General features: G+C 48.5%; 2 protein-coding genes across 12 annotated transcripts in view; one reads left to right on the forward strand and one right to left on the reverse strand.

Annotated features, from left to right (window-relative positions):
• The window catches only part of Sim2 (single-minded family bHLH transcription factor 2), a 41929-nt gene extending 25965 nt beyond the window's left edge, over positions 1–15964 (forward strand). For 3 of the 5 annotated variants that reach the window (XM_006522966.4, XM_006522967.4, XM_006522968.3), the window contains exons 7-11: positions 3855–3961; positions 10080–10227; positions 11535–11703; positions 12097–12508; positions 14430–14969. In XM_006522966.4, the coding sequence (XP_006523029.1) occupies positions 3855–3961; positions 10080–10227; positions 11535–11703; positions 12097–12508; positions 14430–14824 (1231 nt within the window). In that variant the 3' untranslated portion in view covers positions 14825–14969. Of the gene's footprint in view, positions 1–3854; positions 3962–10079; positions 10228–11534; positions 11704–12096; positions 12908–14429 lie in introns of those variants that run through there. The other 2 variants (NM_011377.2, XM_017316897.2) reach the window with 2 other exon arrangements.
• A 2273-nt stretch (positions 15965–18237) lies between these two features.
• Positions 18238–26669, reverse strand: part of Hlcs (holocarboxylase synthetase (biotin- [propriony-Coenzyme A-carboxylase (ATP-hydrolysing)] ligase)) — a 185934-nt gene continuing 177502 nt past the window's right edge. For 4 of the 7 annotated variants that reach the window (XM_006522852.4, XM_030248920.1, XM_006522856.2 and 1 more), the window contains 3 exons: positions 23581–23695; positions 21933–22146; positions 18678–20897 (listed from right to left, as the gene is read on the reverse strand). In XM_006522852.4, coding sequence (XP_006522915.1) covers positions 20726–20897; positions 21933–22146; positions 23581–23695 — 501 coding nt within the window. In that variant the 3' untranslated portion in view covers positions 18678–20725. Of the gene's footprint in view, positions 20898–21932; positions 22147–23580; positions 23696–26669 lie in introns of all 7 variants that reach the window. The other 3 variants (NM_139145.5, XM_030248919.1, NM_001360045.1) reach the window with 1 other exon arrangement.

The following is a 26669-nucleotide window of genomic DNA, read 5'->3' on the forward strand; positions in this document are numbered from 1 at the left end:
AGCAGCTCAAAGTCTCATAGATTCACAAGGCCATGTTACCACTTGGCTTGTGGGTTCCTTGGCTGCACAGGCCAAGGTCCTTCCAGGAACTCCAGGACTCAAGCAATCCTCCTGCCTCAACCTTATGAGATGGCGAGACATAGGCATATGCGGTTACTCTGGGCTGCTGATTTTTTTTTTCTGTTCTAAGTTTTTCAAGTTAATAAAAAATAGTGTAAAGACTCACATCTATAATTATACCCCTTGTGGGGCTGAGGCAGGAGGATTACTGTGAGTTCCAGGCTAACCTGAAGCAGATTCAAAGCCAGCTTGGGCTACAGAGCAAGACTGACTCAAGTAAACCAACTCAAACAAAACAAACAACTTATGAAGAAAGGTAAACTACAGCATTAAAATATCCCACAACATTGACTACTCCACCCACGTATTGGCTCTTTATTGAAAAGACACAAACCCATCTGGCCCAGGGTGGGGTGTGAGATGGGAGGTTAGTCGGGATCGATTCTCATGTTCTTCAAAGCTGTTCTAAGGATCAAGAAGTGAGAGAGCATTTTAGGGTCACCCTAAAATTCCAGGCAAAAGTGAAACAGAATCATCGGCCAGCACTTTCTAGGGTGGTGGAATGGTGGCAAGTGCTGTTTTGTTTCTTGCAGAAGCAAGGACTGCAGATGTGGGCCGGGGAGGGATGGTGGCAGGAGCTCTTCTGGAAGTAGGCTGCATGTGGGCCATCCAAGGTCATGACTGAAGAAGTGCAGAAGAGAGAGCTGGTTTCTTCCACTCGTTGCCTCTGTTCTAGTTAGGGTTACCGTGGCTGTGACGAAACATCATGACCGAAAAGCAAACTGGAAAGGAAAGGGTTTATTCAGCTTACACTTCCAGATACTAGTCCATACTGAAGAAAGTCAGGACAGGAACTCAAGCAGGGCAGGAACCTGGAAGCAGGAGCTGATGCAGAGACCCTGGAGGGGGGCTGCTTACTGGGTTGCTTCCCTTGGCTTTCTCAGCCTGCTTTTTATAGAACCCAGGACCACCAGCCTAGGGATGGCACCACCCACCATGGGCTGGGCCCTCTCTCATCAATCATTAATTAAGAAAATGTCTTATAGATGGATCTTATGAAGGCATTTTTCTCAATTAAGGCTTTCTCCTCTCTGATGATTCTAGCTTGTGTCAAGCTGACATAAAGCCAGCCAGCACAGCCTGCATGTATTTTTCAGACAGTTCGAGAAAACCCCAAGAGATTTCTCTGATGAATTCTCTCAAAGAGGAAAGAAGAGGCTGTGTCCCCAGAGGAGCAACTGGAAGTCTTTCCCAGCTCACAGCACTTAGAAACGTGGAGGTCTTTACAGGGAAGAGTTGGGTCTTTACAGGGAAGCCAGCTCAGAGGCCAGGCTGCTGTCATGGAGGAGACACTTTAAGGGGGTTGGGACCCTTCACTGTCGCTTGAGTTTCTGTCTCCTTGAGATGTTCTCGAAAGCCTGTTGGGTTACAGCCAGCTCTGGAGGGACAGCCCCAGATGGACAGTGGGGAAGGTGTTGGCTTGAGGCCCCCCAAGTCACAGGAGCAAGGGTGGTGGGCCTCGGGGAGCAGCCACTGGCCACTCACCCATCGTCATCCCAGCACAACTGAACTCAGCTTAACCTGATGTTCGGATCCTCAGGGTGTTGTGGTGTTCTCTTTGAAACCGTGGCTGATGCTTTGGCTAAGGTCGGGTGAGGCCAGCCGTGTTTAGGGTGTGGCACATCCCTCTGACAGGTTTACAGACACTGGAGGTTTGAACAAACCCAGGAGGGCACCCTGCCAAGCCCTTTCCCTGGCCTTTAATTTGTAATGTTGCTCAATGGTTTGTTGAGAACATGGTACGTGCGTGATTCTTTAACCACATTCGTATTCTTGCCGATTTAGTCCAATGGTCCAGGGGCTGGAGTCTCTCAGTTTATGCTGCAGAGATACCTGGGCTGTTTTTGGAGTCAGACAGCTGTCTTTTACCTTTCCTCCCACCCAGTTAGACTTGACTGGGTTTGCAGTTCTAGTGACCCTTGGAGAAATCTCTAGAGTCCTGAACAAACAGAGCAGGAGCCAGTGCCTCCCCCACCCCCCTCACCTGGAACCCTGTTCCCTCTCCATCTTAGAGGAACATCAACGGAAATATACATGCAACTGGAGAGCCATTCCAAGGAAATCCGAGTCTCTGAAAGATGTATGATCCAGGTCTGAGCAGATTAAAGAATAAAAATGGGGTCACGTTTCCCGGTTCTGTCTGTGGCTAGTGTTTCGCAACTCTCAAGCAGGGCCCTCAGTGCCAGCCTTCTTCATTACTGTCCCCACCACTCCACCGTCTCCTGAGCTGACTTCTTCCCGCTGCCACACTGTTATTGGAACCCTTTCTTCTGCTCTTTCATCTGTTCTTAAATATCTGTCACCAACATGCTTAGGGCCACCTACCTCTTTTAAGGACACAGTTCCCAGCTTGGTTGGGCCAAGTCTGTGAAGCCATACCACCGCCACACACAATTTCACCCATGGAAGGGGCAGCCCAGTGTGGCACTGATGAGGGCTTAGCTGCTGACAGTCATTTCTCTTCAAAGCGCTGACGTGAGAAATTAATATGTCTGGGACTTGTTGAGAGTAGAGGGATCATGTCACAGGCACACTTGGGAAAGTCTTCCACTCCTGAGGAGAGTGAGCACTTCCACCTTCTGGCCCGAACATTTGCAGCCGTGGCGCTGTGTTCTGGGGGGTCTGTAGATAATCCCTCATGGATACCAGGCTTAAACAGTTATCCTGTGATTCTCATTGGTAGGAACCACCCGGCTGTAAGATCTGGAGACCAACCACCACGACTGACAGTACCCGATGTAGAACAGTGATTTAAAGAGCCAACCCAGACCCAAGAAGTGGAAACAGCTTCAGTACCCACCAGCAGACAAAGGGATAAACAAAACACAGAGCGTAGTATCTATTTGAGAGAGGATAGTATTTAGTCCCAGAAAGGAATGCTCTGCCATGTGCTACAAAGGGAAATGGCCCTTAAACATGCTATCCTGTATGAAGGAAGGCATAAGTTCAGGGAGACAGGAAGTTGAATGGAGGACAAGGGTCTGTAACAGAAGGCCTGGTGGTATATGGGGGAAGGAGGGCTGGAGGTGATGTTTTGCAGGTGAGGGGTTTCTGTTTGCGATAACCAGAAGGTGTGGGAAGGCGATCATGGTACAGTGTGAATATTGTAAGTGCACATGGTCAATTCACTAGACCATGCACATAAAATGGCAAGATAGTAAATATTATGGGATGTCTATTTTATTAGAATTAAACAAACGAAGGAGCCGGGGAGATGGTTCAGTGGGCAAAGTGTCTGCTGTGTAGGATGATAACCTGAGCTCAGATTCCCAGGAGCCACATACAAGCATGGTGATGTAGCCTCTAACCTCAGCACTGGAGGTCTGAGATGGGGGATCGCATGCATTAGGCCATGCAGAGAACAAAACAGGTTCACAAAGGACAGTCCCCACAGGTCCCCGGAGTGGCTCTCCCCATCACACAGCTTATGTCAGTGGTCTGATCAAAGCCTTCCCCTCAGTGCCCACAGATAGGCAGGGTTCGAGAAAAGTTCCATTGCTAAGCCATCCCAAACGTGCTGCTAGCCGGTGGTTCCCGAACATTCTCACTCCCAGTTCTACAGACGACCCTGAGCTAGGATTCAAAGACTTTCTTCCTGTAAAAAAGATCATTCCAACACCAACACCTCCCCACCCCTGAGCCTCTTCACACTTGATTCGTTGGCAAAGCAAATACTGGTTCAAAGGAAATTGCCTAAGAGCAGCTTGACTCACGGAACAACCATCCTTCCACAGGGTGACAGAGCTTACGGGCTATGAGCCACAAGACCTGATCGAAAAGACACTGTACCATCATGTGCATGGCTGTGACACCTTCCACCTCCGATATGCACACCACCTCTGTGAGTATCAAGCCACCTGGCCAGGGTCAGCTGATCAGGGTGGAGGTACTAAGAACAGGGAGGGGACATTCCTGTTGCCTGGGGCTGGTGTATGTGTGAATCATAAAGTCCAGTGTGACTCCTTTTGCCTCTTGCTAATGATGGCCCCTGCTGCCTTTCTCTACCACTTACAGGCATGGTCTTAGTGACAATGTCAGACCTCAATGGCCCTGGGTTCTAGACTGTGGACTTGGAGGTCCAGCTAATCTATGGAATCTGGACTCCAGTTATGAATACCAACAATATTAGTTCAAGAACAGGGTAGAACCCTTAATACATATGACCAGGCACTGGGTTAAGAAATTAAGTAAAGGAGCTGCAGAGATGGCTCAGTGGTTAAGAGCACTGACTGCTCTCCCAGAGGTCCTGAGGTTAATTTCCAGCAACCACATGGTGTCTCGCAACCATCTGTAATGGGATCTGATGTCCTCTTCTGGTGTGTCTGAAGACAGCTACAGTGTACTCCAATACATAAAAGGAAAGAAGAAAAGAAGAAGAAGGAGAAGGAGGAGGAGGAGGAAGGAGAAGGAGAAGGAGAAAGGAAGAAGGAAGAAGGAAGAAGGAGAAGGAAGAAGGAAGAAGGAGAAGGAAGAAGGAAGAAGGAAGAAGGAGAAGGAAGAAGGAAGAAGGAAGAAGGAGAAGGAAGAAGGAAGAAGGAAGAAGGAGAAGGAAGAAGGAGAAGGAAGAAGGAGAAGGAAGAAGGAAGAAGGAGGAGGAGGAGGAAGAAGAAGAAGAAGAAGAAGAAGAAGAAGAAGAAGGAGGAGGAGGAGGAAGAAGAAGAAGAAGAAGAAGAAGAAGAAGAAGAAGAAGAAGAAGAAAGAAGAAGAAGAAGAAGAAGAAGAAGAAGAAGAAGAAGAAGAAGAAGAAGAAGAAGAAGAAGAAAAAGAAGAAGAAGAAGAAACAACAACGTAGACTATCAACCAGTGAGAGATCTTTATCTTCATTTTACTTTTAAGGATACTGAGGTTCAGAGACGGTGATGCACTTGCCTGTGGCCAACCCTCAGCAGAGTTGAGTCTTGCTCCACTGGGATGCCAGAGACATCTTCTGTTCTAGCACAGGGGGCAGGATTTGATTTACCCATGGAGGCAGTTTCAGGACCTCAGGGTTTGGAGAAGGGTGTGTAAAAAAAATGGCACTTTTCTTCAGGAATACAGAGAATAATTTGGGTGGAATGAAATATCTTGTCCTTCTACCCTCTAGCCCCTTCAGGCACACAGAAGGTCTCAGGTACTTGTAGGATGAAGGTGCTTGGGCAAGCTGGGGGCTTCCAGGTGTGGCCTGGGTCAGCTAAAGATGTTAGAGGACATTTGCTGGTGTCCCTGGAGGTGGCTGGCAGATCCAGGGGTTGCACTGTCCTCTTGGCTATGCGGTGTGACCAGGGGATAGTGACTAGGATAACATTTGGGCTGTTCTCCTTTCTCCAAGTTCACAGAGAGCCCTGCCATGACCAGATTCCTGGCCCCTTGGCACACAGAGATGAGGAGTTAGAAAGTGTGTGTGTGTGTGTGTGTGTGTGTGTGTGTATGGATGTGTGTGTATCTCTCTGTGTGTGTGTGTCTATGTTTATGCACATATGTAAAGTTATATATGCACAGGTGTGTGTATGAGTGTGAAAGCCAGGGGTCTCATAGGAAGTTTGCTATCTTCACATATTGAACAGGATCAGAGGGAACTCTGACAGGAGTTGTCTGATGGTAACACAGAATCTCAGGCCCTGGGTTCCAGTCCCAGTAGGATCAGAAGTTAAAGGCATTGTTTTTTCTTCTTTCTTTTGTCTTTCTCTTTCTTTCTTTCTTTCTTTCTTTCTTTCTTTCTTTCTTTCTTTCTTTCTTTCTTTCTTTCTTTCTTTCTTTCTTTCTTTCTTTCTTTTTTTCTCTCTCTCTTTCTTTCTTTCTTCCCCCCCTCTCTTTCTTTCATGCATGAGAGAGAGAGAGAGACAGACAGATAGACAGAGAGGGTCTTACTGTGTAGCTTGGCTGTCCTGGAACTCACTCTGTAGACCAGACAGCCTTGAACTCAGAAATCTGCCTGGCCCTGTCTCTGATGCTAGGATTAAAGGTCTATGACTCCCAGGAAGGCATCCTTATCTATACAGAGAGTTTGTGATCTCTTGGGATACATGAGACCTTGTCTCAAAAGGAAAGTATAGGAACCTCACTGGCTGCTGCCTTCCCAGCTGGCCCTCAGTCCTGGGGTGCTCTGGGACCAAGTGGGAGCCGTATGCCTCTGAGTTAATGGGGTAAAAGAGGAAAAATTGGCCAGCACTTCTACATGGCAGTCCCTGTCGTTCTCAGCTAGGAACTGCTTGTGAGTGACATTAATCCCCTGACTCATTCCATGTCTGGTTAGAGTGTGCTTTGCTTAATCGAGATCTCCAGCAGGAGAGCAGGTGCCTGCAGCTGGAAGCAGCCACCAGAGCCCGAGAGCCTCAGAGCCCCAGAGCCCCAGAGCCTCAGAGCCTCAGAGCCCACTTCTCAGTCCCTCCTCAGGCTCCTCCTCTGCTTGGCTGCTGTTCAGCTGTGTCCCAGTCTTCTGTACACAGAAGCCTCTCCTTCCCTGTCTGAGGTTCCCATTGACTACCAGCCATGACCTCATGGCTATCCTCGCAGCTCCTGCTCTATGAAAGGCGCTGAGCCACCCCCACCCTGACCCCAGCCCGGTGCCCAAGGCTGTTGTTTCTCCTCTCACAGGAGCACCTAACTGTGCTTGGCTCCTTAGAACCCCACAGAAGTGACATAGCTTCTTTCTTGAGGACCCTGCTGCTCATGATGTTTAGATGTTCTGGGGCGGCCACAACCAACCACTGCACAGCCCAAATAGCTCTTACAAGAGGCTTTCATTTCTCCACAGTTGTGAGGCACGGGTCCTGTTCAAGATGTCAGCACGGTCCCTCCTCTCCTCAGTATCTTCCTGGTGCTCTCAAGTGCTCAGTCGTCCGTGTGTCTGCTCCCATGCTCCATGGTCCCATTATCTTATAAAGACATTGGTCGTAACGGGTCAGGGCCTATGCCTGTGCCACCATATTTACCTCTATAAGGTCTCTGTTTCCAAAAAGTCTTGTTCTGTGGTGCTAGGGGTGAGAGTTTCAGCTCTCTGTTTGGATGGCACAGTTCAGCCTGTAGCAGGGATGTTCTTCACACCCTGATCCTACTTCGGCTGTAGGTGCAGGCCTTTGTGTAACTTGGTAGGAAAACTCCATTTCATGAAGATATCACTTCCTATGATGTCATGGAGATGGGGGAAGCACGGGGTCAAGGAAGCACTGTAAATACCTTACTCTACGGCTTTGTCCGTGTTCGCAGAGGAGATCCCACCCTGGCCAAGCAAATGTACTGAGAAGCCAGAATTAATCCTGAGCAGAAAGGAGTGGTAAAAATGGGTGTCACATAGCAGGGTCAGAGGGATGGCTGTCACACAGTAGAGTCAGAGGGATGGCTGTCACACAGTAGGGCTAGAGGGATGGTTGTCACACCGTAGGGTTAGAGGGATGGCTGTCACACAGTAGGCCTAGAAGGATAGTTGTCACACAGTAGGGTTAGAGGGATGGCTGTCACACAGTAGGGTCACAGGGATGGCTATTACACAGTAGGGTCAGAGGGATGGCTGTTACATGTCAAGATTACTGCATGCATCTCCACAGATATTCCTAAAGTCCTGGAGCCTTGAGTAAGCTGCATTTCTGCTTCCCAACCTCCCAGACAAAACACTTCCCCATGTTAAAACAAAATACCCGATTGTTCGCTCTAATTAGAAACTCTCTCTTTGCTAGAACTTTGGAAGATGAGAAGACGGTCAGATAAGAGTGCTTGTGTGTGGAGCCCCATCTGTCGGCCGGGGTTCCTCAACTGTATGTCAGGGACATATGAATGAGGAAAGATAGTAGAAGATCGAAGTTTGAGCGGGCGTGTGCCCACAGGCCCATTTTCTTAAGTTAGGGTTACACTTATTTCTGCCGCCTCTCCTCTTTCCTCGGTGTCCAGTCACCAATCGCAGTCAAGCATTTCGGTGTCTGCACAGAGCTCCTCAGTCTCAACCTCCCCCCCCCCCCAACATGCAGGCTCTCCAAAGAAGCTTTTGGTCTTTAAACAGAATTGCAGCGAATCTTCCCTGCACACTGGTCTGTTTACATCGTGCGTAATTCCTGCATACCCTGTCCCTCAAGTGAAGTCCAGGGAGCCACCAGTCAGACTGCTTTCTAGAGTTCTGAGTCACCCGCCACCAGGCCCAGGCCAGGCCCCCACCACCAATCAGCTGGCTGGCATTCCCTGCCACCCTTTGAACCATTTTCTGTGGGTTTTAGAGCGTTTACAATTGCAGCTGAAACCTTTATGTGACTGCCCAACACTGCCAGTCTTTCCAGAAGTGGCTGCTCTGTCTCCTTTATTCCTGCCCTTCCTCTTTTGGAGCCGGTGGCCACCCATGGGCTCTGGCCCTATGGATTTGCCTACTGTGAGCATCTCACATAAACGGCCCCACACAGTCCCTTCATTTCTTTCTGAGTGTCTGCTGGAGGGCACCTGCCTTTGAGTCAAGGAGTCGAGGGAGTGCTTGCTTAGTGCTTGCTTTTATGGTTACTCTTTGGAGGTTTGTACATGTTCTTCTGGAGCACAGCTTTTAGGTCTGAGTGCTCTGAGTAACCATCATGAAGTCTTTCTGTGTATTTAAGTGTTCATGTGTGCACGTGTGTGTGTGTGTGTATGTGACACACGCTAGTTCCATCACAGCCTCAGCTCCTTTGGCCTTCTCTGGTCTCTGCTCAGGTGGTTTCTGGTAGGGCCCCAGGAAAAGAGCAGGAAAGTTCTAGAGCATGAGCTTGTGTGTGTGTGTATGTGTCTCTGTGTGTGTGTGTGTGTGAGTGTACGTGTGTGTGTGTGTAGGTGTGTCTCTGTGTGTTTGTGTCTGTGTCTCTGTGTGTGTGAGTGTATGTGTGTGTGTGAGTGTATGTGTGTGTGTGAGTGTGTGTGTCTCTGTATGTCTGTGTGTGTGTGTCTGTGTATGTGTCTCTGTGTGTCTGTGTGTGTGTCTGTATGTGTGTGTGTATGTGACTCTGTGTGTCTCTCTGTGTGTGTGTCTGTGTGTATGTGTCTCTGTGTGTCTCTCTGTGTGTGTCTCTGTGTGTGTCTCTGTGTGTGTCTGTGTGTGTGAGTATGTCTCTGTGTCTCTGTGTCTCTGTGTGTGTGTGTTTGTGTATGTGTCTCTGTGTGTGTGTGTGTGTGTGTGTGTGTGTGTGTGTGTGTGTAATAGCTGCCATGCTTTTGCTTAGCTCTCCGCTCTCCACTGGCCACCCGCAGCTCCTGGCATTTTCCTTTCTCCCAGGCTTCCCTTCATCTGCCTACCTGAGGTCTGCAAGGGGAGTAGTGACAGTTTATGGGCACCTAGTGGCTTTGGGGGACTGCTCTGCTGCCCAGAATGTGCACCCATGCATAGAAGGTGGGCTCATGGGCCCAATTTTCAGGAGCTGTGTCACCAAGTGGAAGGCTTTCTTACACGAGCAACACAGGAAATTAACAGCCAGAGAGAAAAACGGGTAATTGGGAAGAAAATATAAACAGCACTTGAGGACAGAGCTTGGGTTCTCTGTGAACACACACAGCCCGGCAGATGGCAAATGTCATGCCAATCTGACACTTGGTCAGATGCACTAAAATTAGAGCTCTGTTTAAACAACTAAGTCCCTCTGCCCATAAAGGTTGGGGGGATTAAAACATAATTGGGGGCACTTGGATACTAAAAAGTTAATCAGGTCTTTCCACTCTGTAGGTACCGGTGCTGTCTGGGGGCTTTTTCCTCCTGTGAAAGTAGTGACTGTTAATTCAGGGCTCTTAACAAGAGGGGAGGGACCACTCCAGGGACTGTGCAAAGTTGTAGGTGACATTCCTTCGTGTGTGTGTGTGTGTGTGTGTGTGTGTGTGTGTGTGTGTGTGTGTGTGGTGTACACTCACACATGTGCAAGTTTGTATGGTGAAAGCCCACCCACTGTTAAGAGTCCTTCCTTTGCCCTGGAAGGCTCTGTGTGTGTCAAGGGGTAGGACAGGACCTTCAGAGCTCCAGGATTCATGTCACCTTGTGCTTACAGTGCTGGTGAAGGGCCAGGTCACCACCAAATACTACCGGCTGCTGTCCAAGCTGGGCGGCTGGGTCTGGGTGCAGAGCTACGCCACCGTGGTGCACAACAGCCGCTCCTCCCGGCCTCACTGCATCGTGAGTGTCAATTATGTTCTCACGTAAGTCAGCCACATTTGTTTCTCTCCTTGCTCTCTCCTCCGTCCCTGTCACAATGCTCCAAGAAGTGTCCCCTCCCATTCCTCATTCTCTGGACGGTTTACCTCCCTTTTTGTTTTACAATCTGTTTATAATCTGGTAGATTGGGAGCTCCCAACCACTAACGTGTGCCAGGGAGTGGCAGCAAGGATGATGGGGGAGCCTCACAGGATTATAGCTTATTAGATCCTGAGACTGAGCCCGAGAGAGGGGCCCGGGAAGGGACAGAGTGCAAAGAGGGTGGGTATATGTCCTGTGTCAGTCACATACATATCTGTGCTTCTGCCCTCAGGAACAGGCGCTCTCTCCCATTTTTCTGTCTTCTCACATATTCTGTTACCAGTGTGGTCGAATATTTGGTGCCTGAAAGACCCCAGATTTTACTGAAAAAAAATTGTTTTGGGACAGAGTCATATCATTAGTTGACGCTAGCTTCTATCTCACGACTCCCCCCATCAGCCTCCCAAGTACTGGGATTTCAGGAATAGGCCACCAAAAGACTCAGATGCAGTTATGTGTAAGTCCACTAGAAGTCACAGGCAAACCTTCCTGGAACACGGCTCAGCGTGAGCAGTGGTTGATACACTTGCCTCTCAGCCCTGCTTCTGCCAATGAAGGGCCCTCCTTTGCATCCTGAGCACTGAGGATTCAGACCCCAAGTTCTTTCACAGAGCGATCGCCAGGCTACTGTGCGTTTTAGGAGGAATGATCTGGCAAAACCACACGGGGGAAAATGCCTCTGTTCCTTCATTACACTAGCCAGGCCTGGCAGCATCTAGCAGTAGCTCTCCCTTTGGGAGTGTGACGTTGCCAAGTTGAGTCTGCAGGCTCGACAGGAGTCCATGTGAAAGTAGGCAAGGCTAGGAGCTGGCTCCCCACAGGTCCATCCCACCAGGCTTCTGGGTCCCCCAACAGAGAAGCCTCAGGTGCACAAACCAGTAGGGGTCGTGAGGGTCATGGGGGTTGCCACCTATGCCTTGTTAGCATGTCCACCCCTTGCCGTGGTCAAGAGCGGCCTTGGGTTGTGTATGTGGACTGAATGGGTTTGGAGAAAGCATATTACAATCCCCCCATTCTTGCCAAACAGTACTAACCTTGCTCAGAACTCACAGTCACCACACTGGAGCTGCTGGTGGCCTCTGTCAGGACCATGTGTCCTTCCATAAGAGATGCTCTGGGACTGGAGGAGAAGCTTGCTCGGGGATGCAGCTCTTCCTCCACGAATGAGGAAGTCATGCATGGGCGTGACTTGCCCACTCTTGCCTTTCAGGGATGTTGAATACAAGGAACTTCAGCTGTCTCTGGACCAGGTATCCACCTCTAAGTCCCAGGAGTCCTGGAGAACCACCTTGTCTACCTCACAAGAAACTAGGAAATCAGCTAAACCCAAAAACACAAAGATGAAGACAAAGCTGAGAACCAACCCATATCCCCCACAGGTAACACGAACACAGGGCAAGATAGCATCTCTCTGGGGACTCAGGACACCTGGGCATGAACTATGAACAAGGGATGTCCTTGCAGAGAGAGAAAAGGTCCCACAAACAGCTCGGAGGATAAGCATATGCTACCTCATTTGGCTTATGGTAATATCAAAATGAAACTTCTCCTCTCAAAGTGTCATTAATAAGCTCTGGGAAGTGGGAAGTGGCAAGGGTCCACAACCATCTGGTATGTGGTCATCTTGGAGAATAAATTCTTTCCACTCAGGGACTTTGCAGTAACACTAGGGTCAGGCCAGCCCCAGCACGAAGGGCTGGGCCCCTCAACCTCTGGTGTGACTAGGAGGTAGCTTACCCTTGGACTCTCCTCTGTCTTCCCTTACCGTGCAGCAATACAGCTCCTTCCAAATGGACAAACTGGAGTGCAGCCAGGTGGGAAACTGGAGAACTAGTCCCCCCACAAATGCTGTGGCTCCCCCGGAACAGCAGCTCCATTCAGAAGCCAGCGACCTTTTATATGGGCCGCCCTACAGCCTCCCCTTCTCCTACCATTATGGACACTTCCCATTGGACTCTCACGTCTTCAGCAGCAAGAAGCCAGGATTGCCCGCCAAGTTCGGGCAGCCCCAAGGATCCCCGTGTGAGGTGGCACGCTTCTTCCTGAGCACACTGCCAGCCAGCAGCGAATGCCAGTGGCACTGTGCCAACTCTCTAGTGCCCAGCAGCTCATCGCCAGCTAAAAACCTTTCTGAGCCTTCTCCTGTGAATGCTGCCCGGCATGGTCTTGTGCCAAACTATGAAGGTAGGTCCCATTTACAGGAGGGGAAGGGCAGGGGTTCAGCCTCAGTAGCAGTGGGTGGTGGATGGAAAAAGAATCCTCATGCTTTGGGCAAACTGGCCTCTTCTGCTTCTAAGCTGGGATTTCTGTGCTTCCTACTGCCCATCATGGTTTCATGGGCGTGAGTTACATATAACAAGAACACCGGAGATGGCATAAACAGCAGAGAGAAGCTGAGTGCCCAGTCCCCATATAAGTTCTGGCTTTATTCGTGACCTCACAGGGAGGCAAAAGTGATTTTCCAAACCAGCTCCCATGTTTGACCACGCTCCAGCGGCATCCTTGAGGTGCCTTTTCGCCGTTCCTCAGAGTGAATGGCAGATGTTAGTTCTCTTCCCAGACCGGTTCTCAAACTACAGAAAACAAATGAAGAAATGCCCGGCCTTGGGGACAGAAGCCATGAACAGAGAACAATTAGCACCCTCAAGCCTCTGCTTTTCTCTCTGTGAAATGGGACCACAGCCGATGTAGGGAGCCTACTTGACATACTCTAGGTGCCTGCTAGTTCTGCAGGAACTGCTAATATGGGAGTAAATGTCACACTTGGATGCTATGGCTTAGGAAAAAGTGTCACTAGCCTTTATAAAGTAGCTCCCTGAAGTGTGTGCCCCCGCATACAATCATGTCTCAGTACATGCCCCCACACTCCCATGTAACACAATCATCTCTCCTTCTCTCCTCTCTTTCCCTCGCTTTGCCTCTCTGGCTTTGCTTTCTGTGCAAACTCTGAGGCTATGACTCCATATTGTGATCAGTCTACAGTTTGTGGGCAAATCTGAGCAGAGGGACAATTATGGGAGAAATCGGGCCTTTGTGGACACAAGGAGAACATTGTTTTCAAAAGCAGACAATTTAGAGGAGACCCACCAGTCACTGGGGCCCGCCCTGCCTTGGCGCCAGCCTGGCCCCACAGCTATGATCCCACCCTTGAGATGGTTGGATCCCCATCTCATCTGTGCAAGGGTCCTTCACAGTCAAGAAAGAAAAGGGGAAAGACCCTGCAAACATCCGTGTGAGCCAGACTTATTTCTCTGTATCTGAGGACTGGCCAATGATATAACACACAGAATCCGGCTTTTATTACTATTTTAAAGCAAAAATGGTTGGCAGCCGCCTGCTTGTCACATTTGATAAGACGGGCCTCAGGGAAGGACTGAAGGTGCTAATTTGAGGCAATTTGTGAGCAACTTACTAGTCTTTGGTATTAAATGAAAACAACGGCTTCATGGGAAAGCTCGGGGGAGTTACTTGAATGGGCACAGTTAATACTTTTAATTATGGGCCTACTAAACAGCACAGGGTGGTTGCCACCCAACCCCACCCCCACCGTATTGAGAGATTAGTAAAATGGGTAGACTTGGTGCTGTAAAGAAGAGTTGCTTGGCTTCGATTCTGCGGCTGTCCACTAGCTCCGCGCGGCTTAAAGCATCTTTTAATATTGATGACACACTGGAGTATTTGGATCTGTTGCGTTAAGCGTGTTACTCAGAATGAATCCCACCTGTTCCTCTAAAGCTCCCAGCATGTTTCCAACAATGTGCGCTGGCCTGGAATGCACAAGGGGTGGCACGGACCAACGGAGGAGGACTAACGATGGAGGGCGCGTGTGGTAGTGTGTGATGGAGGATCCCATGACTCTGTGCGTGATGGAGCAGGACCTCGTCGCACTGCAAGAGTGAGGGCGCGTGTAGCTCAATGCAGGACCGAGGAGGACCCTGTGGCTTTCTGTGAACCTGGCACGAGCGTCTCTGTGCAAGGCCACCGGCGTCTGTGGCTGGGCAGGGTTGAGGGTGCGTGTGGCTCAGTGCAGAGCAGAGGATGGACACGTTTCTGAGTGGGCGGCTTCCTCCCCTACAATCCTCTCTTTTGTCTCTTGTCCCCGCAGCGCCCTCCGCAGCCGCGCGCAGGTTCTGCGAGGACCCCGCGCCCCCAAGCTTCCCGAGCTGCGGCCACTACCGCGAGGAGCCGGCGCTGGGCCCTGCCAAGGCGCCTCGCCAGGCGTCCCGGGACGCAGCCCGGCTGGCGCTGGCCCGAGCGCCCCCCGAGTGCTGCGCGCCGCCCGCCCCCGAGCCGCAGGCGCCGGCGCAGTTGCCCTTCGTGCTGCTCAACTACCACCGCGTGCTGGCGCGCCGCGGGCCTCTGGGGAGCGCTGCGCCCGGAGCCCCCGAGGCGGCCGGCTCGCTGAGGCCCCGACACCCAGGCCCCGTCGCCGCCTCTGCGCCCGGCGCGCCCCGACCGCATTACCTGGGCGCCTCGGTCATCATCACCAACGGCAGGTGACCCGCCAGGGCCAGTCCCGCTCGGCAGGGCGGCCCTCAGGGAGAAGCCATAGGCCAGGCCTTCTCTGGTTCCTCTTTCACCCCCAAGGTCCAGCAGATGGAGGGGCGAACTGTATATGCACGATATAAATTAATTTATACAGAGACAACTATTTTAATAGAACTCCGCAGCCGACTTTTAGATTTTTACCGTAGATGCTGGTGTAGAGGGTTGGGACGCAGTTGGGAAATGGGGAGAAGGGACTGCCCATTCCTGTCCAAGGGCCGGTTTTCATGGGGCTGAGCATCCAGGTGTCAATCTGTGACCTCAAACTACCGTCTCCAGGGATCTTGGTTTCCTCACCATGAAGCCAATCAAGCCGAGGTCCAATAATGGGAATTCAAGACATTGCATACAGCTTGGCAGACAGATGCCACTTTAAGACCCTCACTCCCCCCCCCCCCGAGCCCCCCTCTGTGGTCCTCTGTTCCCGAGGGGTACAGACAGGGTGGAAAGTCCCTTCAGAGTCCTTTTGGACACTTGTAAACGCAGAATGTTATCCTTGTAAGTCCCACGTGCAGACAACAGTTTCTGCTGTCTTTGAACTCATGCATCTCATTTTTAAATTTAATCCTTTTAAAAATACAAAAGCCAACAAGGAGAGGCTAAGGAGGCAGACGTGCAAGCCTATTGTGTGCATGCACACGGGTGTGCTTCCGAAGCACACTAACAAGCTCGCTCATAACCGAGCCCTTAGGAACTCTGGTTGACACAAGTTGCACCTTCAAAATATGAAGTAGGCATTAAATGCAAAAACGATATATATAGCCAGGCATGTTAGAGAATGGCCCTGTCAAGCACCTCCCTGGCAGCATCCCTCCAGCCCGCACAGATTTGCTAGTCCTACGCTTGTGTTTGCTTGCGATTAGGAACTCTTAAAGCTAGTTAAACTGCATGTGCAATACGGAAACCAGAACGGACTGCACCTTGTGGAAGAAAAACATGCTTAAGGGATGTATTGAAAGCGGTGTATACATTTAAGCGTTTTCTACGTAGCAAGAGCTTCATACGAACATGTTGTGTGTAACAGGTGAATGGAGATCCTTTTTATAAACTTACCAGCAGTGTTTAAAAATAAATTTCCATTACTTTTGTTTCACATTTATGGTTTATTTATGGCTGTATGCATTTTTTTCTTTTGGGGTCACTAGGGCTGGGGGTGTGACTCAGTGGTCCTCTGCTTGCCTGGCAGGCAGGAGATGCTGGTTTGAACATGAGTATGGAAAGAAAAAGAGAAAATCACTATTCAAAAATTTTCTCATTGCTTTGACCTAGACATCTGCCCTGACCAATAAATATCTGCTTTGGTTGTCACCTTTCAATTTCTCTACACAGGAAATATTGTATCCATTTACTTTAAAACATGTAGATTACATGGGCCTGGCAGTGGTGGAGTATGCCTTTAATCTCAGCACGTGGGGGGCAGAGGCAGGAGGATCTCTGTGAGTTGCAGGACAGCCAGGGCTACACTGTGAAAGCCTGTATGGAAAAGCCAGCCAACCCACAACAAGCCCCACCCCCCCCCTTTACTTTAGGAAACTCTTCCCACCTATATAGAAAGGTTCCACATTAAAACAAAACAAAATGAAAACAAAAAACCCACTGTTGGTATCAGGGCCTCTGAAACCTGTGACATCATAGGTGGGACCTACACACCTGTTGCCAAGTCAACAGCCACCATATTCCCAGAATCCACGTGGCTCACCTTCCACCTTTATCTGTGATTACATTATTATCCAGCTATAAAGAAAGGCCCCCTTGATCTCTCTTCCCCCCTTCTCTTTCTGCCGCCACCTTGCCCCTCTCTCTCCCAATAAACCTCACATGGGACTGTTTGGCCTGTGTGGTCCTTCAGAAGCCGTGTGATGGTCAAGATCATAACACCCACAACTAATCCGTCTAGAATCAATGGCCCGGAGAACTCTCAAAGTGTAAACTTCAGCCTGCTTTCTGTGTCACTTAGTGAGGACCCTGTTTATTCCCTATAGTGTTGGCAAGGTTAGGACCAACAGTGTATGTGGAAGGTACTGGGTCATGGGATAGTGGCTCTCAGCACTCGATGCTCTCAGCGTCTGCACATGACAAGCCAAGCTTTTATGCTCACGAGTCTCATGGTTCTTGGAAGGTCTATGTTTGATCTGTGGGCATTAGCACCAACATTTTTCAATGAAGTTCCACTTATCTGCTCTTGTGCCAACCTGTATCCACAAGGCACAAACCCTGAAGGAGGTTAATGGGAAAGGTTTTTAGCGTGTGTGTATGGGGTAGGGGATGGGGAGAATGACCCTGTTATAGATTTACAAATGATAGCATAAACAAATATAAGGGAGTCTGTGTGTTTCTAAAAATTAAAATGTCTATTAGTAAACATTTCTTTATTTGGATAAACCACCAGTTTTCATAGTTGACAATAGGAAGGATGATTCCTCGGAGAGCTAAACTGGCTTCCAGAGGTTATGGACTCAGACAAGGTTGCCAAGCAGTTACCATGGCAACCTAATTACTGTTATGCTCATCCCCAAGGTTTTGCCCTGGTATCTTTTCTCAACTTTGTGAAGCTTTAATAATGATGTGCTTTCTTTCACAAAACAACAACAACAACAACAACATCATTACTGTGGGCCCTATCAAAGATGGAGCATGTTGACACAAATGCCAGATCAAATGGACTTGACGCCTAAGCCAATTCAAGCCTTGGACCCTGAACAGGGCCTCCTAGGGAAAGGAATTCCTTTATGTTCTTGGAAGCCCCTTTCTAGACAAGCCATTCCACTCATACCTCTGCAGAGCCAGGAAGGGGTGGAAGGGCCTGGTTCCCCACCCTGCCCCCACTCCCTCACCCTTTCAGAAGCCCAGGGCTTCCAGTAAAGCAGTTCTGGCAGCCTATGGGTTACCTGCAGCACATGACTCAGGCTGATCCCAAACCCAGGCAAGATACCATTAAAACCCTCAGGACGAAAAGTATCTTTAATGAAAGTCGATCAGTTCTCACAACGGAAACACCCGTAAAGAACAGAGTCTCCGAGCGCTCATCTTGGTTAAAAGATTTGGTTGTACTTAGAGCCTTTATGGACTTTTTTTCCCCCACTAGTAAGATCTCCTTTCACCAAAAATACATAAAAATTCACAAAGTACCAGGTTCCTGAATTCTTACACGTGATCTTTGTTATAAAAGCATGTTTAAATATCAAATAAAAACAGTGTAATCAGAAGCTACTGGCCATTCTCAATGAGCCCAGGGTAAAGCAAGAATGGACTGCAGCCACAGTGAAAATCCTAAGTTTATTTTGGTAGAATTACTTTATAGGCATGGGTTTATAGTAATACTTTTTCAGAGATGATTCTTTGAAAAGCTAAAAAATAAAAAAAGTAGCAAAGGTTTACATTTTTGTTTATTTCAAAGATGCATAGAGATGAACCAGGAATGAGGTTGCCCCGTTGCTGGCATGTCAGGGTAGCAAAGCCGCTCACTGCTTCAGCTGAGTTGTGTGAGACCCAGTGCTTGCTTACCTGTGCCTTCCAACACCCAGGGGTAGATATGCAAGCAGGTTAACACTAGGAGTAACCTGCTTACGGCAAATACAGAGTCGGGGTTAGGTGGCCACGTCTCCAGATTAGGAGGCATCGAGGTTAGGAGACTTGTAAAGTTCTTGGAGGTCCTGGGACACTGAGAGTGTGAATACCCTCGCATGTGGCGGGTACAGTGGCAGCCTTCACACGCCCCATCGGCAGAAATGCTCTCTACGATGTGAAATCTGAAGTCTTTGGTTCATGTGAGGCCAAGTCAGGCCAGTGGGGAATGCAGCTTCAGTGCTTCAGGCTGTGCTGTCTCTCGAGACAAGGAGTGTCCTGTCTGCATACGCAAGAATACCCCCAAACAGTGTAACTACCCCAGGGCCAATCAGCATGCCCAGAACATCTCTGTCTGCTCTGACATGACCACACTTCATTAGTTTTAACTTACAGAAAGGAAATTAAATGATAACATTTTTTTCCCCAAAGTAGAACTATCCAGAATAGGCCTTCAGCTTAAAATAAAACATAGCATGTTTTTCATTAAATAATCCCCCATAGAAATTTCAAATGTAATGATGGCGGTTCTGAGAGATGAACAGCCTTATATTACAAAGTCTGAGAAATGAACCTTTGCAACAGCCAGCTTGGAGATCTTCATTCTTGATGATATTTTACAGATGCTCTCGCTCTCTCTCTCTCTCTCTCTCTCTCTCTCTCTCTCTCTCTCTCTTGGGCCTGTCACTTTATAATTTGGGGTGGCGTACAGTTTTATTTAAACTCGCATGAATTTAAAAAAATAGCGGAACTAAATTTTATATATGTATCTTTTTCTTTTTTTGAGAAAAACATTAGTCAAAGTCTTATTTGCAAGAAAAGTTACTTTCAAGTTCCTTTAGTGTCACAGCCCCTCAAACACACGTCAGGTTGGTATAGTTCACCCTGTTATTTATTTATTTTATTTTTTGCTTCAAATGGGGCTGACTCTGCTAGGCTGAGGGTGAGTGGATTCTATGCCGAAGACCTCTGGTTTCTGGAGTTGGCCCTGACTACAGAAGCTGGATAAAGATGGTACTCGTTTATGACGAGGATCTTGCTCTAAGCGAAGCGATCTGTTCCGTCCGCCCACTTCAGTGGAAGTGGCAGGAAGCAGGAGGGCAGACAGGAACTAGTTCTTTCAGGCTGGGCAGCGATGGGTATGATTCACAAGCTCCACAGAGACGGGAGGTACACGGGAAAGCACGGAGCACATCTGGAAACGCAAGCCCAGAAAGGCTTCCTCTCCTTTGTTCTTCCACGGAGACGTTTTAGCACATCAAGTTTTGAACATCTTCTTTTAAAGACACACACACACACACACACACACACACACACACACGCAAAATCAGGCATGCTCTGCACGCACATACGTCTCTCCAAACTGATGGCATTTTTGTGTCAGTCTCTCTCTCTCTCCTTCCTGACATTATGAAATTGGGGGCAGAAAGTCATGACTTACAATACAGTGCTGCACTCGGCCCTGCTTGGGGACACAAGCTTATGGGGATGTGGCATTCTAACAGAGCCTGCAACTGATCAGCTTAAAAGCTCCAAGAATCCTCCCTTGTGTGGGCAAGAGGGTGAGCCCACGTCTCCATCAGCCTGGGCAAGCCTTTGTCTCTAAGGAAGCTGCCATCATGGCTTAAACATCTAAAACCTGACACATCTGATCCTGGAAAGGAGATAACGCTGGTTAGCAGCATTTCTGTGGCCATCCTTCAGTCCTGTGTTCCAGGCTACTACAAGAAGCCCAACTTGACAAAGGAAACCAGCAACAACCCTACGTGCAGGTCAACACTTGTGTGTTCTGGGACAGCAGTGAGCATGCCCCTGAGCTGTGGGCATTCACTGTTTCAACAGCAGAGGGCTAAAGGCCTTCACTCCTTGGGATATATTTGTACTATCTCAGCGCTATTCCTAACCCCTTGCTTCTCATTTCCCTCCCAGTACACACAAATCCAAGCCCACATGGGGAAGAGCACTTCTATACCTCACAAGGCAAACTAAACTCCTAGGCTAAACTGACCCTTCTTCGCCTGTGAGTCAATCCTCACCAGATGCACCTTCAAACACCCAGTAAAACCACATATATGTGTCCCAAATCCCGGGGTGGGGAGGGGGTGGGGGCAGGGAACCCACAACCTGAAGAATTAACAACTGGCCTCTAACTCTGCATTAGCTTCCCAGGCCCTAGGCAGGCAGAGACAACAGTTATGCAAGCGGAGTGCGCCTGCTCAGTGCTCCCAGGAGATCCCAGGAGCAGCTTCCCTGTTGCAGTAGATCCAAGCTGTCTGGGGACACAGGAAGGTGTTACTGTCGCTTGGGCACGATGAGGTTTCTCAGCATGTCGAAGGAGTTGCCATCTGGATGCACCGTCACAACCCCACCATCCTCTTGGTGGACCTGCAGGAACCCGGAGTCATCAAGGCCCACAATAGATGCCTGTGGCCCCTCCGTGCTGCCCAGGCGGACTTGCTGACCACTGAAAATGAAGCACACCAACACCGGGGTCACGGGAGGCAACGGAAGGCTGGGACATCTTGCTCGGTGACTTCCCATTACAAGGGGACTAGGGTCCTGGCGACAGGCTAAGGCTTACAATGGTGACCTCGGACCTTCTTTGTCCCTGTGAAATGCCCTAATACTTACTTGGGCAGCCACAGGGCCAGGCTGGGGCTTCTGAGTACTGGATGACAGTAATTCTGACCCCACTGCTGGTGATTTGTGCCTCCTCTCACCCAGAGTACTCTTAACTGGATGTGCTAAGAGACAGGAAAGTGGAGAGGAACACCAAGAAGGCAGGGGAGATGAGAGGGGGCACTGGGGGCCAATGAATATGGCCAAATTACGTTGCAAACATGTGAGATGTCATAACCCAAATTCATCACTTTTCCAATCAATCTGTGCTAGCTAAAATGGAGAAAGGAAAGAGTTTACTACAAAGGGACAGGCAAGGTGGCTCAGTAGGTGAGGCGCCTGCTCCGCCTGGTGACCTGGGTCCAAGGGTCCAATCCTTGGAACCTGTGTAAAAATGGGAAGAGGAGCACTAACGCCATGAAGCTGTCCCACCTTCTTGTAAGTTCATGTTGAAAGGGTAGAGGCTCATCTTACACACTGTGGCTCTCACACCTCAGCTGCAGAGGATGCTGGGAACGAGTGTCAGCAGGTAGGGCTAGCCTCAGCCCCCTGAGTGTAGATTTATTAGATGCTGGGTGCGGGTGGGGCTGCCATTGTCCCATGGGGATCCCACTTTGAGATGAAGAAGGATCTACCTCTCAGCCGTGTCTGCCTCCTCATAGGTCACACTAAAGTGATTTCAGCTCGTCCTAGTGTCACAGTCTTCCCAGCTCACCCTCCCAGGATCCTGGTCCCTCTTACTCCCGCTAGGCCGACTTAGGCTTTGTCCTCGCTGGGCTTTTCCATCAGAGTTAAGAAATAAACTATCAGACCGGAATGTTAAGAAACTCAAGTGCTAACTTTAAGTAATTTTAAAAGAACGAGGAGAGGGGGCACTGACCCGTGCACCCAGTATTTATAATAGAGGGGAAGAACGCCGTCGGGCCCTTGGTCCTGAAACCTGTCGATCAGTTTCTCCAGCACGGTCACGGCTCTGGCTATGAGACAGTCCGCTCGCAGGGGCTTCAGGCCCGCCCCGTGCTGCTTATTGTGTTCTTCGATGAGGTCGTTGATACAAATGGTAGGATTACTGTTCGTCACATTGAATCCACAGCCTGGGGAAAAAACAAATTAAAAATAAGCACCTTGACATTATCAAGGATTCTCAACCCCCCTAATGCCATGAGCCTTTAATCCAGTTTCTCATGCTGTGGTGACTTCCAACCATAGAGTTATTTTGTTGCTACTTCACAACTGTAATTCTGCTACTGTTATGAATCATAGTGCAAATATCTGATACGCGGGGTACCTGATATGTGGCCCACAGAGAGGTCTCGACTAACAGGTTGGGAACTGCTGTTCTAGAGAAAGGTACAGATTCTCCCAGCATTCATCCATTCAAAGTCTGAGGGAAGATAATGCTATCAATTACCATCAACGTGGACTATGTCTTTTCAGAAGCCAGAACACTGATGCTAACCCTGAAACCTGTCCTTCTGGACTCCCCAACCTCCCAAAACTTTAAGACTATAACACAAGCCCCACACTCAGCCAATACCAGAGTGACACCTGACCTTTAGCTTCCAGAAGCGATCCACTGGCCTCAGTACCGGTGCATGCTGGGCAGAATCTGTACCTAGGACAGTTGCTCACTTAAATGAGGGGTGTGGAGCTTTAGGGGCATGGGGCAGCTGGCCGAGAAAACGCTGCCGGTTACAGCAGGATTGGAAACATACGGCCTCGTGTTCTTCAGCTGGCACTGGAGATGCGATCCCACGGTTCTGTCTGTTGCTGACTTCTGAGTGACAGGTGGGCTCTCCTGGGAATTAGGGGAGCTTGGTGGTTGGATGCCAGGGTCCTAAAAACTTCTGAAACTGCCTGCAGCCTCCTCCTGGATGTGCAGAGGTGAAGTGGGCAGGGGCTATATCTTACTTTGACTGGCAAGGGGGTTTTGTTCGTTTAAGGCTATGTTTCACAGCTAAGCACGCAAGGCCAGCTGCGGACATGTCGTAGATACTGTTCCAGTTTCACGTCTGTTACTGTAGTAAATATCCCAGCAAGAAAGCAGAGGATGGTGCAGCCACACTGGGCTGGGCTTTCCCGCCTCAGTTAACATAATTAAGACAATTCCCCACAAAGACGTTTACCAACCTGATCTGGATGGCCCCTCGTCCATTCTACAGGGGCCAAGTAGACAGTTAAGCTAACCGCCCCAGACATCACCCTATTGCTTATTATAAGATGGCAAAGTATTTGCTTCAGCCATACTCAAGTTCCGTGAGCAGCAGACTCGAGGAGAGACATCTGTTAGGTGTGATACCAATCTGGCAGTTTCCACGGCCCCAGCCAGACAGGGGCTGCTGAGCCCTTGAAGTGCTCTCCGCTCATCCGGTCCCCTCTGTATCACCTCACACTCTATAGCTGCAAGACTAGAAACATCCACCTCAAACCGATACTTGTTCTCCCAGATACAGGCATGCGCAGGAGACATTTTAATTTTTGCTGTTTTGCTAATATTAAGAAATGCCGAAGGAAAAGTTAAAACTTACCGATGAGGATATAAAATGTTTCTCCCATAAGTGTTGAATTAACCAGAACCCCACCGATCTTCATGAGATCGCTGTAATAAATATCGTTGGGCCACTTCACTCGCAAGTTGATATCCTAAAGAAAATCTGCGTGTTAATTAAGCAATCGACCACAGGGCATGAGACGGAAGATGAACAGAATAGTCTCGAAACTAACAGGGCAGGGAATGTGTCTCTCCAGCCTCAGACAGTTGACCTCTCAACTGATATGTGTGGCATCATACAGTATTTTTAAAAACTTTATTATATACATACACACACACACACACACACACACACACACACACATTACCTGCATGTGTCTATGTGCCTTGTGCAGGCCTGGAGCCATAAAGGCCAGAAGAGGGTTTGGATACCCCTGGGACTGGAGTTACGGATAGTTGTGAACAGCCACGGAGGTGCTGGGAATCAAACCCAGCACATTGGAAGAACAGCCGGTGCTCTTAACTGCTGAGCCATCTGTCCATCCCTGGGTTACACAGTATTAAAGTCCCTGCTGAAGCTGGAAAGTAAAACTCAGACAGCGTGCATCCAGCATCTGCTCAGCACACTCCCTTCTTGTCACGTCTCTCATTAAAACACCTTTTGCACAAAACAGCCCTGAGGCTCAGATAGGAGGACTGCAAACTTGAGAACATAAAGTTGAGGACAGTGGCTGTATAAATAATTTTAAAATATGTAAGCTGTTCTGAAAACCACAGTATAGTGTAAAAACATCAGATAAACAATCCTACTAATAGAGAGGCTGAGATGGGAGAAGCATGATTTCAAGACCATTATGTGGCACACAGCAAGATACTCTCACATACAAACAAGCAGAAAGTGTATATGGATTGTACAATATTAGACCTATTTCTGCAATTACCAAATTAGAGAGGCCACTGGATGACAGCTAACAAATTTCTAATTCCTCATATTTTTGATTTTCAATTGATTACAATATATTGGTAATATTAATCTTCATATTAAGATATATTTAGAGATATTATTGATTGTTACTTCCTGTTATTTTTGTTGTTAGAGGTGGAATTATGTTTGTGTGGGTTTGTTGAAAGATTACTTTCTTGCTTTTTCTAGGGTGTAGTTTCCCTCCTTGTGTTGGAGTTTTCCATCTGTTATCATTTGTAGGGCTGGATTTGTGGAAAGATACTGTGTAAATTTGGTTTTGTTACAGAATATCTTGTTTTCTCTGTCTATGGTGATTGAGAGTTTTGCTGGGTATAGTAGCCTGGGCTGGCATTTGTGTTCTTTTAGGGTCTGTATGACATCTGCCCAGGATCTTCTAGCTTTCATAGTCTCTGGTGAGAAGTCTGGTGTAATTCTGATAGGCCTGCCTTTATATGTTACTTGACCCTTTTCCCTTACTGCTTTTAAAATTCTTTGTTTAGTGCATTTGGTGTTTTGATTATTATGTGATGGGAGGAATTTCTTTTCTGGTTCAGTCTATTTGGAGTTCTGTAGGCCTCTTGTATGTTCATGGGTATCTCTTTCTTTAGGTTAGGGAAGTTTTCTTCTATAGTTTTGTTGAAGATATTTACTGGCCCTTTAAGTTGGGAATCTACACTCTCTTCTATACCTATTATCCTTAGGTTTGGTCTTCTCATTGTGTCCTGAATTTCCTGGATATTTTGAGTTAGGAGCTTTTTGGTTTTTGCATTTTCTTTGACTGTTGTGTCAATGTTTTCTATGGTATCTTCTGCACCCTCTGAGACTTTCTCTTCTATCTCTTGTATTCTGTTGGTGATGCTTGCATCTATGACTCATGATCTCATTCCTAGGTTTTCTAACTCCAGGGTTGTCTCCCTTTATTATTTCTTTATTATTTCTAGTTCTATTTTTAGATTCTAGATGGTTTTGTTCATTTCCTTCGTCTGTTTGATTGTGTTTTCCTGTAACTCTTTAAGGCATTTTTTGTTTTTCCTCTTTAAGGGCTAGCTGTCTACCTGTGCACTCCTGTATTTCTTTAAGGGAGTTATTTATGTCCTTCTTAACCTCTATCATCATCATGAGAAGTGATTTTAGATCTGAATCTTACTTTTCCAGTGTGTTAGGGTATCCAGGACTTGCTATGGTGGGAGAATTTGGTTCTGATGATGCCAGGTAACCTTGGTTTCTGTTGCTTATGTTCTTACGCTTGCCTACCACCATCTGAATATCTCTAGTACTACCTGCCCTGGCTATATCTGACTGAAGCCTGCCCTTTCTGTAACCCTGATTGTGTCAGAACTCCTCAGAGTCAAGCTGTCTCTGTGATCCTGTGATTGTGGGATCCTGCGATGCTGAGATCCTGGGTCCAAGCTCCTGGGAGTCAAGCTGCCTCTGGGACCCTGAGATCCTGGTGTGACCAAGCTCCTGGGATCCTGGATCCTGGGCATATTAGAACGCCTGGGAGTGGAGCTTCCTCTGGGTGTTGTGGGACTGGCTGCAGAGTTTGTGCCTAAGGTCTGCTCAGGGCACTGGTCCAGACAGGCTGGAAGGAACCTGTGCCACTTGTCTGGCAGACTTCCTGCATGCCTAGGTCTAGTGAGACCTAGGTCCCAGTTACTCCCAGTGTTGGGACAGATGTTCCATATATGTTTACATATGTTTACACCCACTCCGTGCTGTTCTCACCCTTGGCTGGATACATTTCTTTCTGTAGATGGCAGTGGTTAATGCAGGAACTCACAACTGGTCAAAACACTAAGAATGACTGACTACAAGCTCTTAGCCCTAAATAGATGTCTAAGAGAAATCTCCCACTTTCTCTAGGCTCGGGGAACATCAAGTAAGGTGGGGCAGAAAAGATCTAAGAGCCAGAGAATGGGGAGGACTTTTCTGTCAAACACTGTACTTATGGATCCCTGAAAAAGATCTGCACAAGATTGAACCAACAAAAACTTAGTATGGTTGGGGAAAGGAATCCCACAACCCATAGCTGAGCAGCTCTTACAGCTAATGAATGCTGAAGGAGGGCATCCTCTTCCCCGAGGGGCATGGCCACCAATAAGCCACCATGATCCCACACCCATGCCCAAACATGGAGCAGCAATAATTGGATTCAGTAGATT

Source organism: Mus musculus, chromosome 16 (assembly GCF_000001635.26).
Source record: "Mus musculus strain C57BL/6J chromosome 16, GRCm38.p6 C57BL/6J".
In the NCBI taxonomy this organism is placed as follows: domain Eukaryota; kingdom Metazoa; phylum Chordata; class Mammalia; order Rodentia; family Muridae; genus Mus; species Mus musculus.